The 24,493-nt window shown below is 38.4% G+C and overlaps 2 protein-coding genes across 3 annotated transcripts in view; both read left to right on the forward strand.

The window, feature by feature from the left end:
- The window catches only part of cd82b (CD82 molecule b), a 156,181-nt gene that overhangs the window by 25,885 nt on the left and 105,803 nt on the right, over nt 1–24,493 (forward strand). The window lies entirely within an intron of this gene.
- LOC101157534 (LHFPL tetraspan subfamily member 3 protein) lies at nt 1,422–23,643 on the forward strand. 2 transcript variants are annotated; one of them, XM_004069935.5, is made up of 4 exons: nt 1,422–2,566; nt 19,297–19,533; nt 21,623–21,680; nt 22,137–23,643. In XM_004069935.5, the coding sequence occupies exons 1-3, from the start codon at nt 2,140–2,142 to the stop codon at nt 21,637–21,639; spliced, it is 681 nt and encodes a 226-aa protein (XP_004069983.2). In that variant the 5' UTR covers nt 1,422–2,139; the 3' UTR covers nt 21,640–21,680; nt 22,137–23,643. The 2 variants fall into 2 exon arrangements, with proteins under 2 accessions (XP_004069983.2, XP_011474275.1); XM_011475973.3 differs by having other exon boundaries at nt 1,430–2,566; nt 21,623–21,650.

Genomic DNA, 24,493 nt, shown 5'->3' on the forward strand with positions numbered 1-24,493 from the left:
TGCAACCAGTGACCTAGCATTAGTACGTCCTTTCATAAATCAGCGCTGAACAGTAAATCCTCATGGCACTAATCCAAACTAGGATTATGCTGAGTGACCGCCAAGGGAGCAAGTAAGTCCACACAGTATCTTTTACCCAGAAAACGGCAGCGTCATGCGGGGTGCAATGTGTCATTATTCTTGTAGCAGAATGTGGTGTGGCGCTCCATTTTGCACATATAACCGCGGCTACTGAGATGTGGTAGGATGTACCCAGGCTCATTAAAACAACGTTTAGCGTAACACTTCTCACATCTATATGTCATAAACACTTAGCAGTGTACTTTCATACCGGAAATCTCCTCATCAGTGCAGTTGCTAGCTTTGTCTGAGTTAAAGCACACACGGCACGTCTCTTTGCCACTAATCGCCTTGCAGCATGCTTCCGCTGTACCAAAGTAACAAGTAAAAACTATTGATCTTGACATTCAAAACTGGTAAACAAAATATAAAGTTTTGATAAGCTAACTGTCCTGATAAGAATTGTAAAGCGCTTGTTGTTTTGAACTGCTCTCGTAGCTCCTGCCCAATGACTGAAGAGATCTTTGGTCACGTGGTTTTGTTTACAAGCTTTGGTCCATAACAGAATGGGTCGCTTGATGCCACTCTGAATACAGACTAAATGGTCCGGGACTTGATCTGGAATATATTAAGCAGACTTGATCTGGAACAAAGAATTTTTTCAGTCTGAATACACCCTAAGTTGTGATATTGGTGTGGCTCAGAGGGGGCAGACCTTATCAGTGATCTATCATAAATGTGTATTCATGTGAATGGGACCCTAGTGAGTGGCTGAATGGTTCAGTTAGATGTGTGTTGGACTCAACCATGGAAACCAGGGTGGTAACCAAAGGACGCGATGAGCTTCATTACTACCGAACTATGCGGCTGGAAGGGGGCCCAAGTCTGGGTTCCCATAGAAAATGTGTTATGGTTATTTGGTGTCATAACCAAAGTTGACAGTCACCTTCCTAATGCACATTACTATTGGTCATGTTTTAACTCAGAGAGAGCATCCAGGTTGAAAAGCAGAGGTCCAATTGAACTTTGGAGAACTAATTTTTAGTAACATGTATTTTTTATTTTATTTTATTTTTTCAGATTTAGGCTTACTAATAAGACAACTTTTACCTCCACTAAAAGATCTGATCCAAATATGGAGACTAAATCTACCCATGTTTCTAGTTGGTGAAGATACTTGTGAAATAATTATTTGCAAAACCAAATCAAAATGTTTTAAATAGATCATTACTTCTGAATAGGTATATAGGGCCCCAGTGACCCCATTTGACAACCTGAAGAAACGTGTTATAAAGGTATAGCATGGGATCAACTCTGTGCTTTGCATTGATGGTGTTGCCACACCCACATCCAACCAACTAAGTCATGTACTTCCACTGGTGCTTTAGAGATGATAGGGTCTTCCAGTTTGCTGAAACGTGTGACAGCGCGCAACCCTCGCTGTCTTCCGCGCTGATGTTTCGTCAGTTCGTTGGCTGTTGACGCAGCGTTCTGTCGAAGGTGTCCGTCACCGTTTTTTGCAGGGAAGAAGACGCGCGTCTGCCATCTGTGCGCCCCTCCCTCTTTCCCTCCCTCTCTGGCTCGCAGCATCCTTGGCAGGCAGAAACCCGACGCTCCCGATCGCCGCTGTCGCGGTTTTTGAATGAACATTTGAGGTGTTTCGCCAGGTGCTGCTGAATGCGGCGGCGTTCGGTGACGCTTCACGGGGCGAACGTGCGTCAAGGAGCGGAGCGTGGAGCTGGTTTGGAACGCATTTTTCGCTCTTCAGCTGGAATTTTCCAAGGGCGCCAGCATGCGGCAGAGATGATCTGCCGGATGAAGTGAGCAGGTCAGGGAGAGGGCCGTGCAGTCACCGACTTTCCAGAGTTGTCTCCTTTTTAAAGCAGGGTTCCAGCTTTTCTCCTTACACCGCCTGCGTTTGGGAGGATGCCACGTCATGAGATGATCGACAAAAAAAGCCGCAGCTTCTCTGACTCCGTCTGATTCCGATGGTGCTCTGAAATAAACTGTTGATGTTCAGTCATCGCTGCGCGCGCGGACGGATCACAGCATCCACCTATATTTTTCGGATTGCATAAAATGATACCTGGATCTGCCGCATCAATGCTACCGTCTGCAGAAGCTGCGAAACTCTACCAGACCAATTACGTCCGCAACTCTCGAGTCATCGGACTTCTTTGGGCCATTTTCACTATCCTGTTCGGCATCGTGAACATGACCATCTTCTCGCAGCCCTATTGGATTGGGGATGGCGTGGACACGCCGCAGGCCGGCTACTTCGGCCTTTTCCACTATTGCATCGGGGACGGACACTCCAGAGACCTGGCCTGCCAGGGCAGCTTCACCGAGTTCGCCGCCATCCCCTCCAGCGCCTTCAAGGCCGCCTCCTTCTTCATTGGAATGTCTATGACGCTGGTGGTCACCTGCATTGGCTGCTTCAGCCTCTTCTTCCTCCTCAGTACCTCCACCGTCTACAAGATCTGTGGCTGGATGCAAGCATTATCAGGTAGTCTTTCTTAAGAGGCTTTGTCATCATTTTTAATCACATTTTGGACATAACACTAAAAAAATATGATGTTTTTTTAAGATTTTGAAAGCATTGAAAAACAACTTTTAGCGTTTATAACACAAAAAACGTCATTCGTCTAATGGAGAAATAAAAATGGCACATCAAGATGAATCTAGCTCTTCACAGCAAAGAAAATATGTTCTGAAAGCACAAAATGCCTGCTATGAGTTTCTGGTGAATTATTAAATATGTGTTTATTTCAAATAAAATAATAAATGTCAGTCTGAATGCATAAGAAGCTGTCCCCTCAGCAGACAGGGCTGTCCATGGTGCTGAAATATGGTTCCATTCAGAAGGATTCACTACTACCAAACTCAGCTGTAGAGGTTCAATGGGCATTGTGTTTGTAGTTGTCATTGTCTAATAAAATGTTGTGGTCGCTAATAATATTGTTCAACACCATAAACATTTAGCACATGAATCTGATAAACTTCTCAACATCAGTTCAATTTAGGTAAATATCAGATTCAATGATTGGTTTATAAGTTTGATGAGAGAAACATTTTAGCTGTATTTAATTGGTTTGAAAAATTGTTAAATTCCTGATCAGTCATTTGGTGAATGCTTTTATTCAATGGATTTTGGGGTTAAGTCACTTGCCCTAGGACACAGTGAATGTCAATACTTTGATTTAAAACCCTCAACTGATTGTCAGACAGATGCCCAGCCCTGAACAATCCCCCACATTTGCAGAGATTGAAGAAAATATGCTACTGCAGTGATGCTCTGGCCACACTTACAGTATTGTGTCGTGTAAACAAGTGGGATTGAAACTGCTGCTGCTTTTGCCAAACATGCATTCTCTATGCTTTAACTCTTATTTCATTAGGAATCTGGTTAATCAGTTTCTTTTCCACAACAATTTTTAGGAGTCACATAAATATATTATTAATTAATTGTGCCCCACCATCCATCCATCCATCCATCCATCCATCCATCCATCCATCCATCCATCAATCCATTCATCCATGCATCCATCCATTCATCCATCCATCCATCCATCCATCCATCCATCCATCCATCCATCCATCCATCCATCCACCCCTGTTCTCATTCTGCCTTGTAGGTTCACAGGTATTGCACAAGTTTATCCCACTAACTTGAGGTCCATTGAGAAGGTCAGGTTTTACGGATTATTAAAAATAAAAATACTGGAATTTAGGTATTTTTAAAGTGTTTTTAATTTCATTTAAGTCTTACCTTGACTATTGGTTAAAAACATTGTTGAATAAAAGCCAAAACGTTAGTCCAGACTACAGAGTTCTGTCATTTTGTCACAATAGTAGCTTTGTGTGGTGTTGCTTTGTGATTAAAACCAGATGTTGTACTTGTGACTTGGTTTTTTGTGATAAATTTATAATCTAAAAGTGTTAAGTCACGCTTTGAAATCATGTGTCTTTCAAAATTTTCCAAAATGTAACGCACTGACATGGTTTAGTGTTCAAAACCTGCTCTAACATTAAAGCTACAAATGCTCTTGGACTGATAAAAACTTTATTTTGGCTGCATGACTGCGTCATACTTAAGTTCGTTGCATAATATGACTAAAATGCAACATAATCTGAGCCATCGTCATTAGCAGATTACAAAAGAAGCTTTAACTCATCCACAGACTTGAGATATTTGCACGTCAAAGTTGGTGTGTAGGGAATGATGGGGTCACCGGTTAAACTGGCAGTACCACTTTGGCAGTGGCCAAAACTGTGGGAAAATGTTTTCCAGGATGAGCACACGCCCTGCATCAGTTGAAGAGCTCCATCACTGCCAAACATCAGTTCTCTCAGCTGCTTCTGTGGTTAACGCAGTCAGCTTGCTGTTTGTAACAAACATAAAGGGGAATTGTTTGGATCAGCTCCAGCTGAGGGTGTTATGTTGGGCCGAATTAATGCAATAAGCCAAACTAATGAGGAGTCCGCCGGGCTTTGTGCTTCTGCTGCTAAGAGATGAAAGAGAAAGTGAAGAAGAGAGACCTTGGTTGCTGCAATCTGGTGCAGGGACACCGAACGAACATGCCTGGCTGATTACCACTTGCTTAGCTGACAATTCGTATCACTGCCTTTGCTAAGTAGCATCACAATTGGCAGGTGCTTTACAGACCAATGGCCTGCTTTTGCACAGAGAGACAGATATAAAAAATAGTTTTTTGCTTCTTATCTTAACAAATTTTCATTTTAACACAGAAAGCATGAATGGGAAATTATCTTTGGCCAAGGCAGAGCTTTTCAACACCCATCCTGCTACACTAATGCTTAGAGGACATAAGTGTCAGAGTCAGTATTCAGAGCACTGCTCTCTGCTCCACAACATTAATCTTTGCCTCTGCTTCAGCAACCATCATTGCAGGACTTTCATTTTTTTTCCTTAGAAAGAGAGGTGACATTTTTTAGATTATTTTCAAAAATGTGCTGCACATGCACTACATACTGAGCACTTGAGGGTACGACACATAAGGGAGGGAAATGGGAGGGAAATGTCTTTTAAAGGGAAGTTAAAAAAGACTGTTATGTTTTAATCAGAAAATGTTACCATCCTTTCAATGTGGTTACTAAAGACATGCCTTTCAATGGACTGTGGACATTTGTGAGTCACTCTAACTTCCTATAGTGCAATAAGAGTAGCATTCCTCCATCTTTGTCTTGGCCTAGATTTCATTGTTGTTATATCTCAAAAATGCACAGCTGTAACATCATGGATGGTTTATTTAGTACCTCATAATAATCAGTTTGTTGCTAACGATTTATATAACTATTTTTAAGATTAAGAGTAAGATATTGAGATACGATTATTGGATGTTCTATCAAAAAGTGCAAAAAAAAGTTTTGAAAAACTGTTCAAGACTTTATAATTTGCATTTTTTAGTTTAAAACGTATGTAATTGTCCCAGCAACTTTCCAGTGTTTCCTCTGAACATGGAAAGGACTGCTGCGATGAACGGAGGAGCCTTCAGCAGGAAGGGTTGTTGATGAAGCCCAGGTTGGGCTGCTAAAAGTTTAATGAGCTGGCCAACCTTCAGGACACGGCCAAGGTCTAAGAATGTTCATGACAGCCAGCTGAGTGCAGAAAGTGCTCGGGCCTCCACCCTGCCCTTGATGGACTTGTATCTTTCTTTCCAAGCTATTTCTGTGTCTTTGCACAAGTTCAAGCTTATTCCGCTGAAACAAGCAGAGGAAGATTTACGACATGCACTTACCGTTCTGGAGTCTCTTCGCCCCGTGCAAAGAAAAGTTCTTTTCTTTTTCGTAGTTCTGTAAAACACGTGTTAGTCTCCATCAGGTTATCTAAAGCTGACACAAAAAAACGTGATCGATCATTTTTGCATTTCTGTTTTGTACCTTGTTTGTAGTCTGTCCAGCAGTCTTTGTGACCCTAAGATGTACAGTACAGATCAAAAGTTTGGACACACCGTTGTATAGAAATAGATTAGAATCAGAATAGTCAATTTAGGAAAGGCTTGTTTTTCCAGACTACTTTAAGGTGATGTTTCTAGTTTTTCATCTTACTCACAGTTGTTTTTAACGAGGAGTGGTCTGAGTATGCAAATCCAGAATTTATTAAGAAAAAAATTATTTACTTTTGATTAAGTAAGAAAAAAAAAAGCTGGAATCACCCCCAGAAACAACTTCTGCTTTTCCTTTCATGTTTTTAATATTCTAGGATAAGATGCACTTTAGTTATCCTGAATGGTTAAGAAGGTGCACAGTCCAGTGCTTTTTGGGCATCAGCATCTTTAAGCAATTATTTTAGTTTATGAAGTCAAAAATGATGTGATTTTTTTCCCCCCTTAGTTCTGCCCAGAAAATAATGATAAAAAAAAAGAAGGCGTGGTAAATAAATAAATACAAAAAGAACAGGGGAACTTTTGAAACAAAAAGCAGGAATTAAAAACTGTATAAATATTATCTTAACTGGACATTTATAAATCTTAAAAAAAAAAACATTTTTAAGAACACTTTGTGAGGATATGAAGATTTAAAATAGACGTTTTCACAAATTTCAAGTGCACATAACTGGAAATTATTGTTTGCAATTTCAGGTAAAGACTTAAGTAAACCAAATTTTCCATTCTGACCTTAAAACTGTGAATAAAGAACAGATGACAGAACATAAAGTGTTGAGGCGCTGAGAAGAGAAGAGGTCTGCAGGGAAGCATACGGGCAGCAGAAAGCCAGTCTGATAACAGATGTCAAGAAGACAGATTGATCCTGTAAGTCACTTTTTTCTGCCCTTTTCTTTCCACACACTGAATCATTATCTCTGTTTTTCCGTAGCTGGTTCTCACTAATGACCCTTTAGCTCAATTGAGAGGCGTGTTCTGAGAGGAGCTTTTAAGCCTCTTTGAGGCGTAGGGTGGAGGAGCTCAGCGTGAGAGGACCAGACATGAAGGTGTTGTACTGCAGCAAAACCAGTGCTGGTCCAGCTTTGACATTAATGTTTCAAATGAGCACTTCGGGGTGGATATATGTCAGGCCTTTCTAAAAAGTTTAATGTAGGGCAAAAGAAGATTTGTTTCAATGAAAAGAGGAATTTAATTTCTTCTTTTGTCGCTCATTCTAATCAGTTTTAAGCAATGATTTTTGACCTCTTATTTATGTACTGAAAGAGGGGTTTCTTGTGTTTCTTTAACATTTGTGGTGGGATCTAAAAACAATGCCACAAATTATGTAGAAATTAGGGTTTTGAGATTATTTATAAAGAGTAAAATTGCTTGCATAAAGTAAATAAAAACCAAATTAATATGTTTTCATGCTCACAGGACTTAAGTGACATAAACCCCTCTGATATCAATCTTTTGTCAAGTAACAGTTTTTTTACATTGCTGATAACATTTTTAATGTCAATGTCCTTAAAAACCCCATCATTTTTAACCCCTTCATGCCTAATTATTCTTCTGTTTTTTTGTCCTGGATTTAATATGTAGCCATTTCGCTACATACAGCATTAACTTTGGACAAAAGCAGATGATTTAACACATTAAGAGCCCCCCATTGAGCTTTACATTTTATCATGGAATTTCACTTTAGTGTTTCTAACTGGTTGTCATTCGAGGTTTTGTCCAGTCAAAATTTTGTGAGGACATTTCATGTAAATTAATCTTACTGTATTTAAATTGCACACTAAAAGCTCCATGGTTTTAAAAAAATACTCAAATTGGGTTGTTTTCAACCCAACTCCGAGGTTAAAGAAGGGCTATCTTTTTTCAGGGTACTTTTAACTTAGAAAAACTGACCTGTGTTTTGTCACACTTTGTTCGTCAATATTGCACACCATCTGTGCGAACCAACAGCATCTTTAAAATAAACCTGTTTTTCCAGCATCAAATAATAGAATATTTTGAAGTTACAGATATGGTGCAATGAGTGCAGATATGTGCAGATACTGCTCTCTGACTCTATTGAAGTGGGAAAAAAAACTCCCAGGCAAATCTAGACCAAATGATCATTGTGTCAAAGCAGTTCAGGCAATAAAGTGACCACAGTCATGATTCTGAACAAAGACAGAAACTTTCCAACTCTCCCTTTTAAAAAATCTGCAGTGAGAGTTTTTCTCGCCAAAAATACACAATGATGTCAAAGTAGTCAAAGTTTCAGTGAGAAGAGGGCTGTTTTTCTATACAGTGCTGTACAATAAAGTTTTTGATGTGCAAAACATTTACCTTTAAAACAATGGAATGTGGAGTCAATAGACATATGTATGTAAGAGTGAGAAAATATGTTTATGATTGGTTCATAATGAAATATGCCTTGAATGGCTCCTTTATATGCAATGATGAAAGGTCATCTTTCCCCCTTTTTTGGTTGGTAAAGAAAACTGTGTCAGTTATAGAAATGCTGGTTGCTCTCATGGTGGAAACAGTCTGCTTAGATGTCATCTGATGTTGTGTATCGCTGCCGCCGTCTAAGACACATAAAGAACAGAGAGTCGTGTCTCTCTGCAGAAACATCAAGCTGAATAACCGCTGGAGCTGACATATGTAATACAGCCAAACAGCACAAGTGAGTGCTGCCTCCTGGTTCTTTGGTTAGACACATAACAGACAAGAAGAGCTATGCGAGTTCTGATCCAGAGATCGCATTTATTTGAAATGTGACAACAGAAACAGTGGTAATCAGTGGCATAAACTATCATGACTTTTGGTGGAAAATTTTTATGAATGTTTACGGTTTATGAAAGGATTTTATATATATTTTTGACACTAGTGATATGAACACCTAAGTGATGAGGAGGAATTGAAACGCTGTTGCTTCACTTTCCTTCAGGTCAGGAATTTTACTTTCTTTAAGATAGGCAAAAAAGAAAAATGTTTACTACCAGTAATATGACTAAAATTAATCAACTGGTTGATTTTAGTTGACCAAATTTTGCATTCTTTTAATAAAGCAAGTAGCCATTTACCGGTAAACAAAAATGAATAACAGATGAGTAATTCTCATTATAAAGTTCTTGAAATCGATAGAAAAAAAAATGGGAGCAGCCATTTTGAAATGAGCTGGAAAATTCCTTCAATTGCCCCTAGAGGAATGATGATATACTACAGGGCAGAAAACAAGTTCTACACAACGGGTTTATAAGGAAATTTTGGATCTTGTTATTGATAGAAATCTCAGAAATGTGCATATCAAGTAGGATACAGATATGTTTGGTAATTTAATTTTTGGTTAATTTATTTTCTTGTGGCAATTAATTGTTTGAAAGCTTAACATAATGCATGTTTTAAACCACAGATTGATATTATTTTTAGACCTATTGAAGCTCTTAGGCATCTAAAAAATTTTTTTACAAAATAAACACAACAAAGTGATGTTCACATGTTTCCCCTTTGTTACATGATCAGTCATGTGACATGTCACACAGTGCAGCATGCAAGTCTGACTGAAGTAAGTCTGAAATGGCTGTTTGGGGTTTTTCATTAGTTTTTATATCCCAGCAGGTGGTATTGGGAACTCACAACAAGCTGATGCTCCTGTCTTTGGCTTTGGGTCTGTCTGTTTTGAACTATCATTCTCTGAAGACCATTGTTAACCTGTGTTGCCAATACCCAAATAGATGTGTGCTGCTAGTTAAAGCATTCTCACAGCTTTGTGTGTTGTTACTTTAGTGGATGGATTTGTTTATGATGTTGCACACGTTTTGGGGTCAGAGTGGCTACACCTCTTCAGACACTCTATGGCGTAATGTGAACAAGTACTAGAATAATTAGCCAATGAGGAGCTCACGTGGAGCTGCACCATAGTGAGGGGGTTAGTACTCTTGCACCGTGAGAAGGCCTTGGGTCAGCTCCCAGCAGCTTTCTTTCTTTCTGTGTGGAGATTGCATGTTCTCCTTGTGCATGTGTGGGTTTTCTCCAAGCACTCCAGCTTCCTCCCTCAGTTCTAAAATATATAAGAATGTAAAATGGACGGTCACTGCATGAACTGGCGTTAGGAAAGTTTAGACGGAACAGAGATGAATCTCAGCTGCACCTTTGAGGCAGTGACTGTTCAACAGCAGCACAAAACAGAGCTGATGCACAATTCAACAGACTGGATTTGTCCAGAGCTCATTAGGGATTGTAAACCTTTCATGGCGCCCAAAAAACTTGGAGTGCTGATCACTGACTGTATAAGAGAACTGGATGTGTGGAAGTGTGATGTCACCCATAGAAAGGGGAAATGACTTCTTCATTGCTCCACTAAAATGTCTGTCTGTTAAATTTTTGTAACTAAAAGGCACTTAGATAAATCATTTAGCTGACACTAGTAAGAGAATGCAGCTCAACAATTCTGTGTGCCCCCAGAGAGGATGAGGAACGGAAGCTGAGGACGCCATTAAACTCATTGCATATGCAAGTGTGGAAATTATTATGCATGGCATGCACTTTTGATGTTAATTTAGTGTGCAGCGGGGAAAGGTTTTCTTAAAACACTGTTATCTAAATTCTAAATGCCAGTAAAACCAGAAACATGTTAAGTCCCTTTTCCCAAAATGTTCTATAATCATAAAATCTAAACAAAACCTCAACCAGTTTTTTATATTTACAGATGTGGGAGTTTTTTCATATTGGGATATCGCAAAGTTTATTCAGTCTCACAAAAATGAAAATACAACCTCAGAAAAACAACAATTTCCTTTTATTATATGACATTATATACACATTTAACCACAACGTCCCGATTTCAAAGGTTTATCTCAGATGTCATTTTATTTTTAACCTTTCATTAAGCTTAAATGCCAAACTAATTTGTGTATGTCTAAAATATTTGTTTGGAGTTGCGAGTCGATGGTTTTTCACTGGAAAGGCAGAGGTTGTGTTTGATCGCTGCTGCCCTTGTCAGTCTTTATCCTTCACATAGGTGTAGGTCACATCTGTGCTGTTACATAAGCCCTCCACTCACGTCTGTCAGTTTTTTTTTAGTTTTTAACATATTCTTGCAATAATGGAGGACACATATAAAGGAAATTAAGACTAAAATCAAGCATTTCTTCATTTAAATATTTGGGAAGCAAGAGAAGAAGAAAAAAAATGTAGTTGTTACATAAAAACTACAGCTAGCAGGCCACAAGCTCGCTGCTCTGACTAAATCCATCTACGTCTTTGTTTTCCTCGTCCCAACGGCGTCTGGTTCAAAGCTGGATAGCTCTAATGTTACTCGCCATTATTGTTTGACCGATAATGTTAGGTTGGAGAGTGTAAGCTACCTGGAGAGTCCATAAACAGAAAGCTCACAGCGAGGGGGAGGTGAAGAGGGGACGGGGTTGCTCCAAGCCCAACTTAGAGCCGAATTTCTAATGAACTCCTGCCACTCTGCCGAAACTATGTCCTAGAAAGCAACAGTTTTTTTTTTTAATTTGGCAAAAAAAAGCATCATAATTTAAAAATCACTTGGAACACTTTTAAAATAGATCAGAGCAGGACTTAAAAAGTTACACAGTCAATTCTGTCAGGAAGCATGATGTTTGGGCAAATCAGTAGGTTGATGATAACACAGTTCCTGAAAATTACAAATGAAGCAGGATTGATGGATGAAGAAAATTGATGGACTGATCAATTAATACTTAAGCCTGTTTTTTATGACTACATTTAAAAGTTATAATACTTTTACAAAAGTTTCTCTTCCTGCACTTCTCACCAAATTTTCAATAATACTTAGGTGCAGTGGTAGGGCGGTCAACCCCTGATCGGAAGATTGCAGGCTTAATTCCCGCCTTGCCCGCCCATGTGTCAGTGTCCCTGGGCAAGACACTGAACCTCACTTTGCCTCAGTGTTTGGCAGCGCAGCCACCATCAGTGTGTGAATGTGTGTGTGAATGGGTGAATGGGTCTGTGAATGTAAAGCGCTTCGGGCCTTCGAGGAAGATAAAAAAGCGCTAGACAAGCATACGCCATTTACCATTTACTTATCTTCATCATTTCTGGTGATGCAGAGGAAATTTACAATGCATTAATGCATTATGCATTGATTTGGCTGCTAATGTCTAAAAATGTTACTTTTATTTATGGTCAAATCAATAGTGAAACCTTCCAATAATCTGCAGCTACAAGCGTGCAGTGGTGAGAAGGTTCTCTGCAAAACTTTAAAAAAGTTTTTAGTCAACCTTTGTGAGCTGAGAGTAGATCTAAGCTGGTGGTGGTGTCAGCCAGCTCTGCTTTAACTGCTTGGGAGCTCTGGGCATGAGCTTGTTGTTCCAAAAACATGTTGTCAGATTGCAATACAGTGAGCCTGGAAGCTTCTCGCTACGCTCGGCAACTAAAACAAAAATAGATTTGGACCAGGAGAAGCTGTTGGAGTCATTTCCAAAAGTTTCTCTTGCTCCACTTCTCACCAACTTCTCTCCAAAACACTTTGGAAGTACATTTGTAGATAATACTCTTAAATTTGCAACCCGCCTTTTCATCTTCTTCTTGTCACATCACACCTTAATTACTTTGCATTTCCCATCTAGGTTTTTATCTCATTCCAATTAAAGCTTGCTTTTAAATAGTTGTCTCATTATTTTTAATCACCATGTTTCTTTGTTCCCCTTCCACCACATAAACCTGGGCTGTGGCTTACGCTGTGACACATTTTCACACTCCATTTATTCCTAATATATTTATAATACACCTCTAATTGGCCCATTTATCCAAATTTAATTGTGGCATATTATTGTCGAGGTTCCGGGCCATCTTTCTGGATACTCAGCTGCTCATCACTGGAGCCCAAAAGAAAACTGTAAATCTACTCCAGGGGGAGGGAGACGATCCTGTCAGAGACAATCTGTGCTTTCCGCATTTCTCTGTGAGGCTTCAGAATCTACATTAACTTTCTGAAAGATTTTAGAATTAATGTAAAAATTATTTTTGGTCAGAAAACAGAAATGAACAAAGAGATGGGGGTACATACCAAATAAATACTGGAGGGAGCTCTATTAAAATAGAAGACATCCATGCTTATGCCACCATTAGAACGTACTAAAAGTACATTAATTAAAACAAAACAGGCTGTTAGTGGAGCCTTATTAAAGTTCAGAGGTGTTCTTGTCATTTGAAAACTATGTTTAATAGAATTTTTAAGGAACTTATTTACATAGCAAATAGGGGTGTGATGATTAATTGACTAAATTGATGAATCCATTTACATTCCTACGATCCACTTAGATCCATCTGTCTGAGGCAAGTTGTTAATCAAATCAACCTATGCCATTATAGAAATTGTTTCAAAAATATAATAAATTAAGTATTAGAAAATACCATTAGGATTTTGGCGGAGTAGGTTTATTTTAACATAATGTAAAAACAAACAAGTGTCATCACAGCGGACGACACACATGCGATCCAGTAAAAACTGATCAGTCCATCGTTTCAGTCTAATGTGTGGAAACATTTTCAATTTTGCAATTGAAATCCGAAGCAGAGCAACTTCTATATTTGAGCTGATTTTCTTATTTTATCTGAAGAGGGAGTCCTGTGAGCACATTCCTCACTGTGTTCAAATCCAAATATGTCTACGCAGTTAATATGCGTACATGTTATTGTTTATATGTGGTTTGTATAAAAGCAGCGTAAGACAGCACTGCTCAGGATGTGCTGCTTCAATCCTATTTGTCACTGCTGTTTACATACAGAGTGGAAAATGTGATCTACAAAGGAATGTGTGAGATGACAAATAGGATTCCCTTTTTTATGCTATTACATGCTTTTTTTTAAAAGTGCAATTGATGGAAAGCAATGAAGAAATATGTTGATGTGTGTCTGACATGCAGTTCATTGACAAACACTGAGGATGCACTCGGCTGGGCAGCTGTGTTGACAGTGTTGGAGCAAAACAGATTACAGGCACACAAATCCAATCAAGCTCTAGATGTAAATGGAGGTGACCATGGACCTCCACTCACTTCCATGAACTGCAGCTAACATGCAAAGATTATACAAAGCAATATCATTCTTTCCATAAAGGTGGGATTAAATAACCCCTTTTGGAAAATGAGCCAATGTGCTTCTAACAAAATGCCGTTTTATGCCATCTGCTGGTCTGCCATTCGACTTTCCAGCAGCTCAGTGCGCGCTGCATATGCCTTACCTACAGTCTCTTACATAAGCTGCTGTTTTCCAGCAAGCGTCTCTCACTTCAGTTTCCCAATTACCCCGACGTTCCAGGACGACAGACAGACACACCAGTGTGAAGGTGTGTGCTTGTGGGGGGAAAAGGCAGGCGCATTTGCTGAGAATAGCTCTGCTGGGGGGCTCCGGCATATGGTGCCTCTGACGTTCAGTGCAGTGATGGGTGCTTGCTGGCAGCCATTCAGAGGACATGAGCCTGACTCCACACGAACCCACAGTGCTTCTCCACCTTCCCTGCTTTGCCTCATAATCAGACTCTCCACTCCTATATCCACTGCTCTCCTTCAACTCCTCTGGGGGAGCAGGGAAGAGATGGAGAGAAGAGCTGAAAGGGTTGGATGTAGAAAAAAAATTCCCCCTTTAGGGATTTTTCTTTCTGAGCTTGGACTGACACCAGGTGCATTCTGTCAGGAGTGTTATAGGAGGACACAAAGTACAGTGTTCATTGTTTATTTATATAAGTAAATGCAGAGCATAATTTGTCACGCAAAGTCAGAAGATATGAGTTTTCACGCCTTTTTAGAAAGATTTTGCTTTTACAGTGAAACCAAAAACAAATCCTGTCACACTAGCAGATCTACTAGCAGTTTTACTGGCAGTATGTTTGTATTTTTATTTATGTTTAACTTAAGCTTGAGTTTATCATTAATTAAAACAGCAGGTATTTCACTTTCTATTGGGGGTAACAATTCATTTTATTTGATTAATATAATAATTTGAGGTTGTTGAGACGTTTCATAGCCAATTTTGTTTTATGTTGAACAATCTGATTCACTGACAGGTGCAGGTGAGGTTTTCCAGATTCATTGTGTTTCTTGCAAGATAATCAAGTGTAAATTACATGTGTGTTCAAACAAACTAATAAACGAGAATTGTTGTCAAATCCATTCATACTTTAGTTTCTCAAAGTTCAGCACACTGTTATTTTTCTACATGAAAATGATACAAACAGAACATTAATAGAACATTCTACCACACTGTTTAGTTACATTTCTATGCAAGATTTAAAGTGTTTCTTGGACTGGAATGATGGACTAATCAGTTTTTGCTGTTGTCACATGTGTGTTGTCCACTGTAATGGTACTTGATCGTTTTTACGTTACAGTAAAATAAACCTACTGTACCTCAATCAAAATAGGTTTTCCAATATGGATTCAGCTTTAATTTATCTCATTTTAAAAAATGTTTTTAATAGTATAGGTCACTCTGACCAGATTTGATTCTGCCTCAGACAGATCGATCTGGTTGGACGGTAGGAATAGAAATTGATTTATCAATTAATTGTTACACATAAGTAGAGACCTTTTTTTTTAAAATTCTTTCCAGCACACATTGTTGTAGCAGTACTCTGCTAGAATGAGACTATACGATTTGCATTGGATTCCCATGACAGTGCATGGAGGGCTTGTGTGTTGCTCTCACCATAAGCTGCTTCTGGAAACTAGATGGGCATATGTAACACCCTCTGTTGTAGAGAAGATACAAAGTAACTCTTACCTGGTTATCTCCCCCTCAAGACTCTTCTTTAACCATCATTCCGTTTCTTTTTCTCTAACTAGCTACAGCCTCCATAAATCATAAAGATTGGAGTTGCATCATTGAAAGCGATGTGTCCTCCCAAGCTATGGGAGGATGTTTGGGGGGAATAAGTGACGCATGACCTAAATAGTGGAGTTTCTTGTTTATTTGTTCCCAACAAAAAGAAAATATTGGCTGAATCCAATAAGAGGAAGTTAATTCCCAAAATGTTCATCGAAACAATCGAACAGCTCATCTGTTCTGCAGCCATGTAGAGTGACAGATATTCATTACGTCTATTACATCTTTAAAGTCCAAGGAGGACACTTTCTCTCCTGTCCCCTGCAGCGTTAATCTGCTCTTCAAAGTTATCCAGTTCTCTATTTGTCACACACTTAGCAATGCAAGCAAAGCTAAGAAAATCAATAGAGTGGAAAATATAAATAGCAGCTCAGCGGCACTTCATCATGGCCGGATTTAAGCCTGTGTAAGCAGAGGAAATTTAAACATACATGCTGCAGCAGATAGATGGAGCAGACGCTGGGATGACAGGGATCCTAAAGCACATCATTCAGCTGGTTTGTAAAGTCTGATTACATCCTGAAAAAGTAGATTCAGGAATGAAAGTCATTGACTCTGTGACTCGACTGTTGCCAAGTCTATCAATCAAATAAATAAAAAATGTAAAAATAATAATTTATCTAACAAAATAAGACTTTTTGCTCTTGGAGCATTAACTATCATAACCATCTAACCCTGTCCTCTGCATCCTCTATGCTTACGCCAGCCACCCTCATGTCCTTCATGACCACATCCATGGAGCTCCTCTTTGGTTTTCCTTTAGGTCTTTTTCCTGGAAGCTCCAACCTCAGCATACTTTACATCCCTTACCCTCTTCTCAACATCTCAGTTCATCTCCAAAACATCTCATTTGAGCTGTTCCTCTGATAGATTCACTCCTGAACCTATCTGTCTGTCCCTCCCAAAGAAAACCTCAACATCTGCAGCTCTGCCTCCCCTCTCCCCTCTCTCTGTCAGACTAAACCAACAGCACGGCTGCTTTCACCACAGTCTTCTACACATTTTCCTTTCATTCTTGCTCAAATTCTTTGTCACACATCACACCTGAAACCTGAAACTTCCACCCGTCCCAACCTGCATGTACTCTCCGGTTGTACATGCCTCTTCACCTCTTTTCTACACTCTCTGTTGCTCTGGACTGTTGACCCTAAGGACTTAAAATCCTCCAGCTCCTTCATCTCTGCTCCTTGTAACCTCATTGTTCCACTTGAGTTTCTCTCATTTACACACAGAAAGTCTGTCTTGCTGTGGTTGACCTTCATTCCTCCTCATCTTTACTTTACTGCCTCCTACCAAACACGTCTATACCTCCACAGATATGATGTCTGGGCCAACAGCCTCTCCACTCTTCATCCTCTTCAATGCTCTTCACTTCAGCCTTACTGATCTTTCTGCATCACAACAGGCTACTTACTCTTGTCCTTCGTGCTCACTAACATTTTCCTCATTCTACAGCTCCTCATAGTTCTCCTTCCATCTTTCCTGCTTTTCTAACCTGCTTTTGTTTTACCTGGACTCTGGACCAGCACACGAAAGTTCTAGATTGTGCTCACTTGTGGCTGCATTTGTAGTAAAAAATGTAAATAAAAAAATGTCATTCCTTTACCCTTGTGTCCTTCAAAGATGACCGCTATGCACAACAATAGTTTTCATGTGATTTCTGTTCCTTTACAGCTTTCTTTGCTTCTTAAAATAATTGAAAATTTTAAAAAAATATTACAGATATCATTTCAATTTTGAGAAACAAAAAAAAAACATTTTGGTATATTGAAACGTTTGCAGATTTTTTATTGTCGTTACCTTCACTGTTGGAGCCTTGTTGAAGCATGAGCTGCTTAGCTCTGTCATTTCTGTCTTACTCGCTTTCTCCCACGGTTATATCACTTAATTATTGATGCACCTCAGGAGCATTAAAGACTGCAGTGTAACTAACAAACTGCAGCGTTTGTGCTCTGCAATGCATGCATGATGGAAGTGTGCATGCGTGTGAGAATGCAGCTCAATCTCACTCCTCTTTGTGAGATTATGGAGCTGCAAATAAGTATGGTGCAATAACAATATTTTTTAGAGACATGACCAACACATTTAAGCTTACATCAGCCGCAGACTATGTGATATTTCAGAACCAGTGCTTTGAACAAAATAAGCCTAGAAGTGGAGTTTAGTGAGAAACGACTGATGCAGCTAAATGCTTGTGGTAGAAAGAAGTACAAAGTCTGTTGGATTATTAATGTGCAATGCACTCTGAGTAGATAGGCAGTCAGCTTCTTTTCTCAGGTCTTCTGCTGCTTTGCTGCAGCCCCACCTCAGAGAAGAATCTCATTCCAATAGGATGAGTGAAATTTCCTCCCTTTGGGCAAAAAAAGCTAAGCTTGTGGTGTCTTGCTTCTCTGATTCTGCAGCGTTACCTTTAACAGAAACTTCTTTTAAAGCAAAACCGAGCCAAAGCCAAGCTGAACATCAGAGGCTGTACACTCTGAATAAGGAGCTGCAGGTTGAAGGTTAATATTTGCATAGCTTAAACAGCAAAAGGGAGAGATCACGTGTAAATCCTCAAGACTGAGCTGCAGAGTGGACTCACTAAATTTCAATGTGATTTTAGGCAGTTTTTAAGGACATTAGAGGAGTTACTACATTTTTTTCACTTCTGCTGTACTTGAGTACCAGTTAACTACTGGTTTTCTGCTCTTCTTTTAGAAATCTGAAGCTAAACAATGGGTTAAGATTTAATGAAAATGTTGAGATAAAAGGATGAAAATGCACCTCGGCGTAAGACAAATCCACAAAAACTGAGCATCAATTTTGTAAAACATAAAAGAGCGGTATACTTTTTGCCTCATGCTGTAAATACCCTGTATGATCAGTGATCTTTCAATTATTAATATGTTGTTTTTAGCCAAAATACAAAAACCCTGTGTTGTTTTCCAGGACATAGTTTCTGCAGAGAACAGCAGTCGTCCATTACGAATTCACTTCTAAGTTGTGAGCAGGACTTTTGGCGCGGAGCAACCCCACTGCCCTCCTGCTCCCCAGTTGCTGGCAGCTTTCTGTTTAAATGCTCTCCCGCTGGCTACAGCCCCTCAATACCCCAACCTAACACTAGCGGTGCAACAAAAATGGCGAGTGATATTGGAGCTAATCAGCCATACAGTTTTGAGCCAGATGTCAGCTTAGACAAAACAAAGACGTTGATGGATCTATTTGTCTACAATTGGATGCATCACAATGGAGCGGAGCAGGAAGCTTGTGGACCACCAGTTGTAGTTTCTGAGTCACGATTATATAATTTTTCATAAGCTTTAAACATTTTTTTGTCTCTTCCTGAATCACAGCGATATGGATAAAAAATATCATAATAAGAAATGCAGTTTTAAGCTTTACTTTTCAAAATCTGTTGTATTTTTTTCACCTTCCTGTCTCTTTCCATTTTACCTCCTGACAGTATTGCTGTATTTTGCTCTGTTCTCCCCCACCCCCCCCCCATCGTTAGGTGTGTGTCTGGTGCTGGGCTGTATGATCTATCCCGACGGCTGGGATAGTGACGAGGTCAGGCGGATGTGCGGAGAGAAGACGGACAAATACAGCCTGGGGGCCTGCTCCATGCGCTGGGCTTACATCTTGGCAATCATGGGGATCCTGGACGCCCTCATCCTCTCCTTCCTCGCCTTCGTCCTGGGGAACAGGCAGGACGGCCTCATGACAGAAGAGCTGCTGGCTGAAAGCAAAGGTGAGAAAGAGAGACCCTGAACAGGTCAAGAGTTGACTCATCTGACAAACAACAAAATATTTTCTTTTCTTCGTTACAGCAGCTCACAGAGAATTGCACATTTGTGATTTATAGAATAATTTAGACTCAATTTCGGAATAATTTGGATAAAGATCTTAAATTAGTTAATACGGTTAAAAGATTTAGATTCTGTTAAAATGTAAAGAAATTCATCAATACTAGTATGTGAAATATCTGTATGTATATAGTATGTAAGTATATGTGTATGAATGTGTATATTAATATGTATTTGGTTAAATATTTTTATTTTTATGTTTGTGGCATTTTTGTCAGCTTCATGGTAAGTTTTATTTCTGTGTAAATGGCATCTTTTGGATAGGATTTGATAAGCATGATGCTTTTCGGTTAATAGAACCAGATAAACTTCAACTTCAAAAGTAATTTCTGCAAAAAGTGTTTTAAATAGCACAACCTTATCCTTAAAGACAATGAAGAAAAATGATCGGATTGGTGGTTATCATGTGTCCAAAAAAAAAGATATGTCAAATTAAAATTGTTTGTGCGACCAAAAATGTACTGGATTTGTTTTGATGTTTCTCAGTTTTTCCTGCAAATAAAAACGGCCATTTCCGTTTATATTTGAAAGCCAAAAACTCACAGAGCTTGTGGCAAATAAAAACTCATGATTGTAAAAGAAGGATTTGGGCTGCCTTTTTCTGCATTTTTCTGAGACCCAAATACTGTGAGATTGTGGGACTATGCTTTTTATATGAGCACTGTAGAGAATTGTTATGTTAAACAAAAATTCTGTCAAAAAAAAACATTTGAAATGTACACTGACTATAAGGAAAATGTATGCCTCTCGCTGTAGTATTTGTTATTCACTTAATTTTGGAATTTTTTGAACACATATCCAATGCACTACAACTAAAAAAACATCTCATTTTAAAGAAAAATAGTTTTTTCCAAGATCAAGATTCAAGAATAATCTCTTAATGTATTTATGCATTTATGTGATTTCTAAAAATAAAATGCATGCTCATCAAGAAAGCAGCAAAGCTCTACTCTGGGAACATAATCAGTCAATGCTTTCCACTGGGAAAAAGAAACCTTTTATGCAACTTGTAAAAGTCTTGGAAAAAAACATCTCATTTTTAAGAAAACTGACTTTTATTTGAAATTCTTTTGACAAAAGAATTATGTTTCTAAAATCCTTGTTTGAAATGTTTTTGACTAAACTTTAAACTTCCTACTCTCAGATTATCTGTATGTTTTTCCATTTATATTTTTGGTTATGTAAGTTTGGATCCAAAATTACCGTACTTTGTTTTTTTAAGGCTGCCGCAAACATACAGTAACATTCCTTTAACATGTAAAAATTTTGGACACTTTTTTATGAGAGATTATTTGCACTTTTTTGAACAAACCTAATTATACTGATGCACATAGACTGCTATAGTCATTTCCAAACTACTGTCTGTGTCCCAGTACAGTATTTTTTTTGAATGAGTACAGTACTGTTGTAGTATCTGTGCAAGTTCATGGTAGGGTTTTGTGCAATAATTTATCTGTTATCTCATGTAGGATGTCTCCTACTTATTACCACAATCAGCTTCCATATTTTTGATAAAGATTTTAACAATTTTGTTATGTGACCTATTAGGAATGGAAATGGTCAAAAAGAACTAAAATAGAGCACAAGACAGCATTGCTAGAACGTTTTTCAAGAAAGAAACATACGAATGTCCTTATTTCCTTTATAGAAATGCAAACTGAAGAATAGAACTGGCTACTACAGAAAGCAAAGTAGAGTAGCACATTAATAATAAAATATCATACAGAACATTTTCAAATAAAACAGTCATTGCAATTATGATAAATATATTTGTGTTTGAAAAAATAAAAAGTGGGGTCTAGAAATGGTTCCAATGTTTAATTTCATGAATTGGATTTTCTCTGCTGCCATCTGGTGGTTGTTGTTGAAAGTGTATGTACTTTAAGTAATAAAGGTACAGCTTTTGGACTGAAGTGTGTTGCCATACTTGTTTGTACACACTTCATCATTTTATATGTGTTTGTGTTTTTACAGAGGGAGGGAACGCCTAAGCAAATATTTGGTGAGTGTACTGACAGAAGAAAATCTTGAGGTAAATGCACGTAAAATGAATTTGTTGCCATTTTGGATATTTTTACTAGTAAATAGCTTTAAGAAATACACAAATGTCTTCAAGTTATAGATATTGTTGCTAATACCCAATGTGCGGTTTCTATTAATATTAAATTTTGGAAACATTTAAAAATTATATTTGCTTTTCTCAGTTTAAACCAAAGGAATGAGCAAGTTACAAAAGGATAATTGCTTATCACAAATATTTTAAGTGCATTTTTCTAAATCAGACTTTAAACCAATTTAACTATGAATTTAAAGGACTAAGTTAGAAAACATATAGTGTAAAAGTAAAGGATTTTATGTGGAAATTCATGTGGATGAGATTAAAAAAAGAGGGAGAAAGACAACCATTGAAGAGGACAATAATATGTAAAGAAATGTCTTTGGAAAATAAGCAGATTGTAACATTTTCTACTTTTTGTTGTTTTTACAGATTTCTGGGTTTTGATGCTTCCATTTTTTTCATGACTCATCACCTTATGAGAGGAAAACACTATGGGTTCACAAGGAGGAAAAAATACTCTCCTTCTACGACTACCTGCAGAAAATCCAATATAATCTGCCTTTGCATCAAACCCAAGTTTGCTACATCTGACTCCAGCATTTAGATGGGCCCAGCACACCTCCAACCACATGTGTCCCCAGAGCTAAACCTTTACGCAGCACTGAATAGACCATGGCAGGAGAAGAGACTGTTATCCTGTTTAGAGGAAGAGGACATGGAATACCCCCATCCTGCCTGACAACACATGGACACTCACACATATGCAGAAACCAGATGGGGACTTAGACTTGAGCCAGATTTAAAATAAAACACACCTTCACTCTAGACTCAACATCAACTTTAGACTCGACTTGTGAACAATTTTCCCTTTTTATTTTAAATGTCGCCGGTCTAGAAGAGGTCTTTTTAATGGTTTTCCTCTGTTATTTTATTGGAGGGGATGGATAAAGGCACCACAAGATGTCACAAAATGACATACGGAAGAACAGAACATTCTTTATTTTAAAATTATTTTTAAGACATCAGGCTTTAATTTACAGCCACAGACTCTGGACTTGTCTTGGATTTGTGACCAAAGACTTCAACCTTGACTTGGACTTGTGAGCTTCTACAGCAGTCACACAACTCTGTACAAATAAGCAACAAAACCATAATAAACGGTTGTAATTACAAGTATCACATTTCAAAACTAGCTGTATGTGTTACCATTAGAATGCATTATGTTTGTAAAAAAAAAAAAGTAAATGTGAATCTGTTGTGTTTAGGTTAAAGAATAATACTCAAAGTTTGGGTCCATTCTTTTATTTATATTCCACTTTGTCCCCCTTATTGTACTAGAAGAAAATATTTAAGACTGTTTTATAAAACTATCAACATTTACTTGTATTACAAAGTATGTACAGTGAATATTTAAAATTATGTAGGAATTTCAACTTAATCAATTCAGCACCCTGCTAGCTAACTTTGCACAGTGCTTCATTTTCAGAGGAGACCTGCTGTTTTGTAGTTTGTGTGACTTCACTGTGATGGTGGCTGTCCGGTTTGACTGCTGCAGGGCTCCCAGCTGCTGGCTGAGGGGGCTTTCTGTGTGTGAATGTTCCAGCGAGTGCATGCACATGCGAGGTGTGAACATAGGTTTGTCGGGCCAGCGTCACACATTACTGTCCAGTCTCTGTCTGCCTTTGTCTCCAGCCTGGCTGTTCTGTTTCTCTTCGATTGCTTTTCTGTGTTTAGTTGGGACATACAGGGTAAAGCAGGAGTATAGAGACAGAGAGGAAGTGAGGCTTGTCCCACCTTAACCTCTGGATCTGTACCCATGTAAAAGGAAATTCTGTAGATATTGATTAGAACTTTTATCAAGGCGGGGATCAGCTTAGACCAATACAAATGTTTCCTTGGAAAATATATAAATACTTAATAAAGGTTTTCACTGTAATCTACTGTTGTGTGTTTTTCTTCTGGCAGTGACTTCAAAATCATCTGTTTTAACAATTTTCATCGGAGGAGAAGTTAAAAAGAAAAAAACTAATTGAATGTCATATTTTTATGAAGCTTCAAACTGAAATTTTGCAGGTTTTCTGGATATTACAGATGTATATTTTCCCCGATTAATCCCAACATTATGGAAGCGTATTTATAATCCACCAGAGTAGTTTTTTTTAATGCAATACATATCCATACAACAATGAATGTGAACATTTAAAAAATAATAAAAAAAAACTAAATTGTTCAGACTCAAAAGCTAGTTTTTCCACCAGTTTGCTTTCCTAGAGTTTACTAAAAAAAAAAGAAAAATATATTTTTAAAAACGTATATTTACCGTTATCAGAACTAGACCTACAGAGAAACTCTTTTTTTCCAAATATTCATTGGCCCACCTGAACAGCTGTTTCCCTTTCGGCTTTTCCCAACAGGGGTCGCCACAGCGAACGAGTCGCACGGTAAAGTTGGCAATGTTTTACGCCGGATGCCCTTCCTGACGCAACCCTCTCAAAGCAACCAGGCTTGGGACCGGCACAGACGTAGAGAAGGGAACAGGGAGCAGCCCGAAGTCGAACCCTGGTTTCACGGATGGAAGGCACCGCAAACCAGCACGAGCACAACTAAATAATAAATTTACATCTAATTTGGAAAATAATGCGTTTATTATCATGGCATATTTATTAAATATTTTAAGTGTGATCACACTTTTATATACTAACGTTTACATGACATTGAATTAAACAGTATTGATATTTTTTGAAATTGTCTTTTTCTTTAAATTGAAAGGATTTACAGATAATTAC

This window comes from Oryzias latipes, chromosome 6, assembly GCF_053564925.1.
Source record: "Oryzias latipes strain Hd-rR chromosome 6, Olatipes_Hd-rR_3.1".
Lineage (NCBI taxonomy): Eukaryota > Metazoa > Chordata > Actinopteri > Beloniformes > Adrianichthyidae > Oryzias > Oryzias latipes.